Source organism: Galeopterus variegatus, unplaced genomic scaffold, assembly GCF_000696425.1.
Source record: "Galeopterus variegatus unplaced genomic scaffold, G_variegatus-3.0.2 Scaffold3423, whole genome shotgun sequence".
Taxonomy (NCBI): domain Eukaryota; kingdom Metazoa; phylum Chordata; class Mammalia; order Dermoptera; family Cynocephalidae; genus Galeopterus; species Galeopterus variegatus.
Window position 1 is genome coordinate 369856 of NW_007729534.1, and position 10809 is coordinate 380664.

The 10809-nt window shown below is 42.9% G+C and overlaps 1 protein-coding gene and 1 non-coding gene across 3 annotated transcripts in view; one reads left to right on the forward strand and one right to left on the reverse strand.

The window, feature by feature from the left end:
- Positions 1–8937, forward strand: part of TPST1 (tyrosylprotein sulfotransferase 1) — a 117607-nt gene extending 108670 nt beyond the window's left edge. The window contains exon 4 of one of the 2 annotated variants that reach the window (XM_008585020.1): positions 8442–8937. In XM_008585020.1, coding sequence (XP_008583242.1) covers positions 8442–8480 — 39 coding nt within the window. In that variant the 3' untranslated portion in view covers positions 8481–8937. Of the gene's footprint in view, positions 1–4645; positions 4790–8441 lie in introns of those variants that run through there. The other variant, XM_008585019.1, reaches the window with a different exon arrangement.
- Positions 4012–4086, reverse strand: TRNAI-GAU. The gene has a single exon. It is a non-coding gene; the product is annotated as a tRNA-Ile (tRNA).
- Positions 8938–10809: the final 1872 nt, after the last annotated feature.

The window sequence follows — 10809 nt, forward strand, 5'->3', positions numbered from 1 at the left end:
CCGTTGCCGGTCCCCAGTCCGGTACGGGGGCAACACTGAGGGTTGCGATCCGTTGCCGGTCCCCAGTCCGGTACGGGGGCAACACTGAGGGTTGCGATCCGTTGCCGGTCCCCAGTCCGGTACAGGGGCAACACTGAGGGTTGCGATCCGTTGCCGGACACGGAAAAAGACAAAAGACAAAAAAAAAAAAAAGTAAAAAGATAAAGATATACAATGATAACACTAATAAAAGAAAGCTGGAGAAGCTATATTAATTTCAGACAAAGGAACAGATACTGTTAAAAGAATGAAAAAGACAAGCAACAGACTGAGAAAATATTGCAAAAATCGTTAATGGACTTGCATCTGAAATATACAAATGTTGCTGTATCCTGTGGTCAAATATTATCTTATCTCCTAGCCTCTTTTGATGTAATTGATCACTCTCCTTGACACATTTCCTTCATTTGGCTTCTAGGACACCACTTTTCATTTTTCTTCTATGTCACTGGCAGCTTCTTGGTCATCCTTGATGGTTCTTCCTCTTCTCCCCGACCTGCATATCTCAGTCTTAAGTCCTGTGCTTTTCTCTATCTTGCTAAGCACCTGAGTTATCTCATCAGGTATCAAGGCTTTAAATACCACTTATAAGCTAATGCCTCTCAAATTGATGTATCCCAGCTCAGACTTCTTTTGTGAATTCCAGATTTGTATATCCAGCTGCCTATTTGACATTTTCTGTTGTCTAACAGACATCTCAAGCTTAACATAATGAAAACTGAGCTATGGATCTTTCTCTCAAAATCTGCTGTACCCAGAACCATTCCTAACAGAGTTGGTGGCAACTCCCTATTTCCAGAGGGTAGTTGCTTAGGCCAGAAACCTTGGAGTCATCCTTGATTCCCCTCTTGTCTCTTGCATCCAATCTGTTAGGAAATCTAGATGTAATTAGGGGGGAAAAACTCACAGTTCTACCACTTCATGCCACCTCCACTGCTGTCTCCTTGCTCTAAGCCATCATCATCTCTTGTCTGGTTTACTGTGGTAACCTTGGGCCTGTACAGTCTAAACACTAGAAAATAGTATTTAGCTGCTGTTCTTATTATTTTTATTTCCAATGTGCCCTCCAAATCAGGAGCCTACTTTTATCTCTTTATTATTCCTTCAGTGCTTGAGGTGGCAGGGTCCGTAGTAATATTTGGATTCTAAGTAGCTACATCATTGTTGTCAAGCAGAATCCTCAATCTTTTAGTGCCTGAGAGCACTGTTCAGAAACACTGTTCATTTAACCACAGGAAATTCCATTCCTAACTTTGCTGCTTTTATAAACAATGTAGTAGTGGTTTCCTGCATTAAATAGGAATTGCTTTGTCAGTGGAGAGGGTTCTTTTAGTCATTATTATAGTTCCTAACTTTTGAGAATTTGGTTCTCTAGATGATACAGGATATCCCCAGCCAGCTTTCTACTTACTTTTTGATTGAGCCTTTATCTGATATCTTAACCTGGCTCCTTTTGTTTTGATCACATTGTGACATCACATACTCAGTTTTTTCCCCCTTCACATAAGCCTTACCTTTCTGCGACTGTTAGCGCCTGGAAAACACTTACATTATTTAATGTTCCCATTCATATTTTCTGTCATGCCTTAGTTTTTGGTTTTTACAACAAACCAAAAAGAAATCTTTAACCATAAATTTACTAATGGTAATTTAAGATGCAAAGAGCTTGGTATAATGGAATAGTGCTGGGTTGGGACCTTCTGAACCTCACTCTGCCATTGACTACCTATATAACTGCCTGGGCTTGAGTTGAGCCCTCTACCTGAATTCTAGCAGAAGAGGCTCCCTAAGGGAGGAGAGTCAGATAAGAAAAATTCCTTGGGAATCTAATTCACTGATGGTGGCGGAGGGACTGGGGTAAACTAAACTTTATCTGGTTTAGTAGAACTGCCAAAGCACAGGACGTAGGCCTGAGCAGCTTATGGCCTGGAAATCTTTTAGTGAGCCTAAGGGAGCATTATGTGGTTGAAAGGTAGAGAAGGAAGAGGCCTGGAAAGTGGGGGTTGGGGCTCATTTCCCTGAATACAGAGAAGGAAAGACACTTGAGAATCTCATTAAAAACAAAAAGGAAACAAAACATAGTAGTGGCTTGAGCCCTGCATCGGGTGTGGTGTCTCCTTGCCCCACAGACAACAGGCAGTCACAATGGGGGTCAGTGGTAAACGTGACACATGCTCCCAGGGCATTGGTGCATCCTGCATCAGCAAGTGGAAACAACCTCTGGACCACGGTGTTAGGGCAGAGCAAGCAGGAGTAGCTGGGCGAGCTCCCATTTGAAGGGACTTGGGACCATTTGAGGGTGTGGTAGCTTTGAGACACTGCTAGCAGCTGCAGTTTTGTTATCCTGCATCCACCTCAGCTTCCTGTGTGATGCATTTCTGCAGAAATACCTTATCCGTAAGTCTGATATCTCTACTTTAATTTAGGCTTCTTAGAACTGTATTTTTTTAAAGTTTATCTTTTTTTAGTTGCAGAGAAAAAAGCCAGGAAAAGTGTATGTTCATTCTCTGAATCTCAGAAGTAACGCAGCTACATTTCAAAATGGATCAGGCAACTAATAATCAACTAAAAGGGGAAACCTATTTAGTTTTAGTTTTTACTTTTTAGGCTTAAGATTCACTGTATAGAATATTTCTGAGGGATACCCAGTGACTCTTTCCAATAACCTTAGTTTCTTGATACAGTAGTTTCAAGTGCAAAGGTTGTCAAGCTTCTTTCTGTTTTTGTTTTTTTTTGAGGTGAGGTGGCTGGTTGGTGCGGGGATCCGAACCCTTGGCCTAGGTGTTATAGCACTGCACTCTAACCAACGGAGCTAACTGGCCAGCCCAATCAAACTTATTTCTAGTGGAACCCGTCTACACTTTTTATTTACCTTACTTAATAGTTCCAGTTGTTGTTGGGTTTTGTTTTGCAAACACTATTGCAAACGCTGTTGAAACAGACATCTTTGTTCTTAAACAGTGCATGTTTGTGTGTTGTGTGTGTGTGTTTTAGCAGTAAATTTTTGACATTAAGCCACTGACTTGTTTATTGAATTTTGTTATTGTAGTATAACATACAAACAGAAAAGTACACCAATCATATCTCAATAAATGATCACAAAATGAATATGCCCTCATAATCACTCCCCATGTCAAGGCACACGTTACTGGCACTCTGGAAGCCCTCTCTCATCCCCTCTCCCAGTCACTACCACCTACCCTGCCCCAGAGGAAGCAGTATCCTGATTTCTCACATCATAGAGTTGTTTTGTCTACTTAGGAACTTTTAAAATTTTTAATGGAGACATGTCAGATGCTATTCTTTGGGATCTGCCCCCATCATTATGTGTTGAGATTCATCTATATTGTTGGTACTGTTAGCAGTAGTTTACCTTTGATTTCTGTAGAGTAGATCATCGTGTGAATAGACCACATTTATTTGTCCATGCTAATTGCACTACTCTACAATGCCACCTTTGCCATAAACCAAATGTCTGTGTATGAGGGTCTGTTTCTGAATTCCTTATTCTATGTCATTGATGTATTTATTTATTCTTGTGCTAAAACCTTACTGTCTTAATTACAGCTACACAAGTAGCTTAGCTTGTATATATAGCTGTGTAATATATCTTAATTTTAGCTGTACAGAAGTCTTGATATCTGACAGAATAAGTCTTCCCATTTTGTTCTTCTTTTTAAAATTACCTTGATTATTCTTGGCCATATGCACTTCCATATAACTTTTACAATTAGCTCAAAATTATCCCTCTCCCCTTCAAAAAAATTATGCTGGAATTTTGATTGGGAATCCTTTGAGGAGAACGGACATTTTTACTGTATTGAATCTATCCCTGAAAGTGGCATGTCTATTTATTTCAGTCTTTAATTTCTCTCAATAATGTTTTATAGTTTTCTGTGTAAAGATCTTATATGTCTTTTATTAGATTTATTCTTAGGTATTTTGTGAGTTTTTTTTGTTTGTTTTGGTGACTGGCTGGTACGGGGATCTGAACCCTTGACCTTGGGGTTATCAGCACCACGCTCTAACCAAGTGAGCTAACCAGCCAGCTTATGGTGAGGTTTTTTGATGTTATCATAACTGGAATTTAAAAAAATTAGTTCCTAATTTTTGTTTGTATTAGAAGGCTGGCTGGTTAGCTCAGATGGTTAGAGTGTTAGAGTGCAGCCTTGTAATACTAAGGTCTGCCAGTCAGCCACCAAAAAAAATTTTTTAAAAAGCAACACGGTGGAGCTTATTCCTAAACTATATGAATTCTATGTTGGTTGCTTGAGAGAGATTGCCTAGGCTCGCTTTCTCGCTCAGCTAATATGACTGGAACTCGGAATGCAGGGATGCTTTTCTTCCTTCTTCAGATATTCTGAGCCCTCTCCCAGCCAGCCCACATTTGGGAGCAGGCTGGCAAACATGGAGCTGGAGGGGATCAGAGTGACGGTATTTCACCAGTGCTGCCACTCTGGCCATTCTCAAACCCACAGGCTTCTCTCTCGTTCTCAGCTCACCAAGGATGAAGCTGTAAACCCATTCACCACCAGGCGTTGCAGACATCCTGGAGTGATGATGACAGCACCTGTGTCCTCCAACTCATCCCTGCTTTGTTTTCCAGGTTTATAAAGGAGAATTTCAACTACCTGACTTTCTTAAAGAAAAACCCCAGGTACTGTATACTGTGTCTCCTTTCTCCTCTTGATGTATATATAATGCATGAGCTCTTGCACTGAAGCAGTCTTTACAAAGAAATAATGAAATAAAAACAAGAAAACAAAAGAGAAAAAGAGAGAACAGTGCGTGTTGATGGAAGAAATGATATGTGGCCTCTAGTACTTGTTGATTTTAATAATCATTTAACACAGTCTTAATTTCAGAGAGCTCAGTGTCTTTCAAAACTAGGAAGATACTTGATTGATAACTAAAGTCTGATTGCTTGAGGTCATGCACAAGCCATAGAGCATTCCACACATAAAAAGTGTGCTATGGCAAATCTGCTCCAGCCCTCTAATTTTAAATAAAAATGTTCAGCCACCTTCTTTGTTATTACACACACATCCATGGCCTTTTCACTTTTCTCGTTTGGAGCCTAGAAGACCTGTGAATATACACAGCCACTGGAACTTGGTGAGATTTTGAAGCTTGTTACTTTTACATTTTAAAAAATTAATTTCAAGAGATCTAGAGTTATCCCTATAAGTCACACTCTCACTCCCTCACATTCCAGTATTGTTGAGTTGGAGAGAAACGGAGTGTTCTGGCTGACATGCCTGGAGTAGCTCAGAGAGTGTCCTGCATCTCAGCGTCCTCCGTCATTCCATGTAGTAGTCAGGAAAAACGGATAACCACTTCTTGTGACTGCAGCAGACCTCCCTTTCTAGCACAGTGACCATGCATGTTGCCTGTAAGCTGCTGCTGTCAGTGATTAGCTTTTTAATAGGAAAGGAAGACTCAGTACTGAACTCAGTTTCTAAAAATGTTCCCAGTATGGGTTGGTGAGGGAAACACCATATCATAGACTTACATAAAGTCACGTTGCCGGCAGCAAGCCTGGAGTGAAGGCACTGCCTTCTCTGATCTTGTCTGATAACAGTCAGCCACCAGGAATTGATATATAGTAACTGAGAATTCCAAAGTACTTTTAAGGCATATTCTTATTAGCAAATGTTCAATATTCATTCATTCAACAAATATTTACTGAGTATCTATTATGGGTAAGAAACTAGAATAAGTCGTCAGAAGTCAGAAGGAAAAAAATATCTCAAAGAACTCCTGATGTATCCGAAAGACTCTGATCAATTCTTGCAGACAAAGATGATGTCCCAGAAACTTAGGTAGAATCATGTACAGACTCACTTTCAGGCTGTGGGATTTGGAGCCAGAGAATGATCCAAGAGGCACTGTTGAAGAAATGTCAAATCCAAAGACTGGTTTACATAAGTATGAAGGAATCAAGAAAGAGAATTTGAGTCTAAAATTACAGGATACCTCTGCTTCACAGCTTACACAAAATTGTTTTCAGGTGGGTTATAGAAAGGCAAAATAATGAAGTTATTAGAACATAATAGAGGAGAATAACTTCATAAACTTAAGACAGAAGAATTTCTTACACAGTCATGAAAAGTACTGATTATTAATTTAAAGATGGATAATTTGGACTACATTAAAATTGAGAATGCTTACTTCTTAAAGTCATCATAAAGAGAGTAAAAAGTAAGCCCCAAGAGAAAATATTTGAAACAAAGGACTCATCTGCAGAATATAGAGAATTCCTACAAATCCATTAGAAAAAGATAACAAGGGCCGAGCCTGTGGCACACTCGGGAGAGTGCGGCGCTGGGAGCACAGTGGCGCTCCCGCCGCGGGTTCAGAGCCTATATAGGGATGGCCGGTGTGCTCATTGGCTGAGCGCGGGGCGGCCAGTCTCAAAAAGGACCAAAAAAAAAAAAAGAAAAAGATAACAAGGGCCGAGCCTGTGGCACACTCGGGAGAGTGTGGCGCTGGGAGCACAGTGTTCCTACAAATCCATTAGAAAAAGATAACAAGGGCCGAGCCTGTGGCACACTCGGGAGAGTGCGGCGCTGGGAGCACAGTGGCGCTCCCGCCGCGGGTTCAGATCCTATATAGGGATGGCCGGTGTGCTCATTGGCTGAGCGCGGTGCGGCCAGTCTCAAAAAGGACCAAAAAAAAAAAAAAAAAGAAAAAGATAACAAAATTGCTGGATGGTTAGCTCAGTTGGTTAGAGCGCGGTATTGATAACACCATGGCCAAGGGTGTGGATCCCCATATCAGCCAGCCACCTAAAGAAAACACAACAAAGAAAAAGATAAAAATTGGGCAAAAGACTCAGCAGGCAATTCAGATCCTTTACTGTGGTTAGTTTCATTTAATGCATCATGCATATTTAGAAAAAGGTCTATAAAGGACTTTTGTTTAACTTAGAACGAACGAGAAAACTGAAGCCCACAGAACCCTCAGGTTTGATAATTTGCTAGAATGGTTCACAGAACTCAGAAGAGTGCTGTATTTACAATTACAGTTTTATTACAAAGGATACAACTCAGGACCAGCCAAATGTAGAGACACTTGGGGTGAGGTCCAGGGTGCTCTGAACATGGCTGCTGTGCCCTCCCCGCCGAATCTGGGCACATCACCTTCCCAGCACATCACTGTGTCTGTCCATATTTAATAACCATGTAAAAGTTCATGGAAAAATAGGATTAAAAGATAATATGGGGGCCGGCCCGGTGGCGCACTGCTACAGTGCGCTGCTTGGGAGCGCGGTGGTGCTCCCGCCGAGGGTTCGGATCCCACATACAGACTGGTTCCCGCTCACTGGCTGAGCGAGGTGCGGACACAGCACCGAGGGTTGCGATCCATTGCCGGACACGAAAAAAGACAAAAAAAAAAAAAAAGATAATACGAATCTTTCCATGGACTTTTTGGAGTACTCTCTTGTGTGTGCATGTGTGTGCGTGCATGTGCTGGCGATTTCTTTCAGTTTTCAAACCACTCTGGTGAGTAGGTGGTATTATTCCTGTCACACTGAGGAGAAAACTGAGTTTGGGTAATTTAAGTAAGAGATTGTTAGGACTTGCTGTGTGCTAATGGATTATAGACATAAGAAGCAAATGAACACTGCTATGTCAAAATCACAGATGGCAGTGATCTAACAATGTTAATAGGCTTCAGGACTATGGTTGTCTTTTGCTAAGAAGCAGAAGCTGGAGGTTACACTTACACTCTGTGGATATGCATGTATGACGTGTGTATCAGGCCGTGGATAACTCTTGTTTACCCAGAATGCTCTCAACCGCCTTGTAACATCAAGGTCAAGGGTTTGGATCCCCATACCAGCCTGCTGACAAAAAACAAACAAAATGCTTCCAAAGTTTATAGGCAACCCTCCCACCCCTCCCTAAACACACACACAGGGGCTCATTCACTGACCATTGGGTGTTTTATAGGATAGGACACCTTACGTTGACCCCAGCCCTCAGTCCTCCTCATTTGCTTGCTGAGGCCTTCAGTGCCACATGCACTGAGAGAAGGACTCCAGAAGCTGGGAAGGTGGCCGGGCATCCCAGACACTGGAATTTCACCTTGTCTTTTGGCTCTCGTGGGCATCCCACTGACAGTCACCTTGTTCCCTAGAGCTTCATTTAGAGGGCGCTAGTACACTCCTCTTCAGATGAGGAGAGTCACACCTTGAGATGACAGCACAGTCCTCTAGAAATCAGCGGCAGTTGGCCACCACCTGCCTGTCTTGTGCATACAAGTTAACTCTCAGGCGTCCAGCAGGGATGGTGCCTCCCCTGCCCACTGCACCACAGAGCCTGCGGGGCCTCGGCAGGGAGGAGTGGGTGGAGACGGACGCCACGCACACCCGTAACCGCACTGTGCTTGTCTGCCAGGAGAGACTGCTGGCTTTTCAACTGAAGGGAGCTGTCTAGGACCAGCTTCCCCCTGCCGAGACCAGCGGAGTGTGTGCACCCGGAGAAGGGCAGCGGCCCCAAGGATCTGCTTCTCGAGTAAAGTGCGCTGGGTACCAGTGACATGCACGGCGATATCTCCGGAGGAAGAGCCCGAGGGCGCCTGTGCTTTCTGTTAAAACTGCTCTTGTCCTCATGTTCTTTTTACCGGATTCCAAACTTTGTTTTTGAGGGAGGGTTTAAAAATGGGAGTCTGTAAGCAAAATTGGGCAATTTGATTTTGGAATAGGTTGTCTGTACATGTTCTAATGTTTTGTAGAACACTTGTGCCTGTTTAAATGGGTTGATGTGGATAATATTGAATATCTTAATTATTTAAATAATTCATTGTTTCTGAGAAGTTGAGAAATTACCGTATACATTTACAACTTAAAACCTTTTGTATTTTATTTTTCAAAATAAAAGCTTTAAATGTGAAGTGTTCTAGTACTTACATATTTTCATTAATGTAATTTCAGAGAAGCACAGACCTTATCAGGTGGTGGTCTGGTAAACCAGTTTCTTCACTTGGTTTAGTCCATTTTGTGTTGCTGTAACAGAAATACCTGAGACTAGGTAATTTATAAAGAACAGAGGTTTATTTGGCTTACGATTCTGGGACAGCTGCATCTGGCACAGGCCTCAGGCTGCTTCTACTGATGGCAGAAAGTGGCAGGGAGCCAGCAGGTACAAGCAGATCACATGGCGAAAGGAAGCAAAAGAGAGAGAGAGAGAAGGTACCAGGGTCCTATAAACAACCAGCTCTTGCAGGAACTAATACAGCGAGAACTCACTCATTACTCCCCCCACCTAGGGAGAGCATTAATCCATTCATGAGGGATCCACCCCCATGACTCAAACAGCTTCCAGCACTGCCACATTTGGGGATCAGATTTCCACATGAGTTTTGGTGGGGACAACACACCCAAACTCTATCAGCTGTATTGCAGGCATCATAATCTCTTAGTGAAGTTTTCTGTGTTTATTTCAGAGAGACCTGTTGCTATCCATTTTCAGAATCCTATTTCATGCTTGCATATTCATTTAAGAACAGAGAAGTTAACCATTTTTATGGAACACAGAATTACCAGAGAGTAGTAATAATTCCCATTTATTGATTGTGTTCTTTTTTTTTTTTTAAAGATGACCGGTAAGGGGATCTCAACCCTTGACTTGGTGTTGTCAGCACCACGCTCAGCCAGTGAGCAAACCGGCCATCCCTATATAGGATCCGAACCCGTGGCCTTGGTGTTATCAGCACCGCACTCTACCAAGTGAGCCACAGGCCGGCCTTTATTGATTGTGTTCTATGTGCCAGGCACTGGACAAGGTATTTTACAGGTTACCTCATCCCTGCGCCAAAACCTGTACCTCCTCTAGTCTTATCCGTATCAGCTGCAATATTTTCTACCTGTTCACTCAGTCCAGAAACCTGAGTCATACTTGATTTCACCCTTATCCTCCCTCTTCCCACCCATATACTAGATCTTTGGTGCTAACTTCAAAGTATTTCTCAAGCTCACTATCCCCACCCTAATCTGAGACATGACCGCCTCTCCCCTAGGCTGTTGCAATAGATACCCTCCTAAACAATATCCCCACTCCTTCCTACTCTTGCCCCCTCAAGTCTGTTCAGCATTCAGCAGAACAATAGTTTTACAATACTCATCTGGACATGATGCCCCCACTTACAGCTTTTCAGTGGCTTACCATTTCATTTAGGGTAGAACCAGACTCCTGCCACGATCCAGCCAGGGCCCTCCTCCCCAACTCGTTGCAGGCTATGTCCCCCACCTCACCCTTATGCTCTAGGGTTCTTTGCACTTCCTGGAACACCTGAAACTTCTCCTGCCTCTGCACATGTTACTCCTCTCCTCGGAATGTTCATTTGCTCTGTGCCGGCTAGCGTCCTTCCAAATTCTCTGGTCTCAATGAGTTTCTCTTCCTCAGAGATTTTCCCTGGCCTCTTGAAATAAAAAGTAGATCCCCCTCCTGCCTAACTTCTTCATAGTACTTATCACACTTAGCAGTTTTTTTTTTTTTGTCTTTTTTCGTGTCCGGCAACGGATCGCAACCCTCAGTGTTGCGCCCGTACCGGACCGGGATCGCAACCCTCAGTGTCGCACCCGCACCTCGCTCAGCCAGTGAGTGGGAACCGGTCTGTATGTGGGATCCGAACCCTCGGTGGGAGCGCCACCGCACTCCCAAGCGGCGCACTGTAGCAGTGCGCTACCAAACCGGCCCACACTTAGCAGTTTTTAATCTGTTTGTTGACTTTTTAATTGTCTATCTCTTATGCTAGATAGTAGGT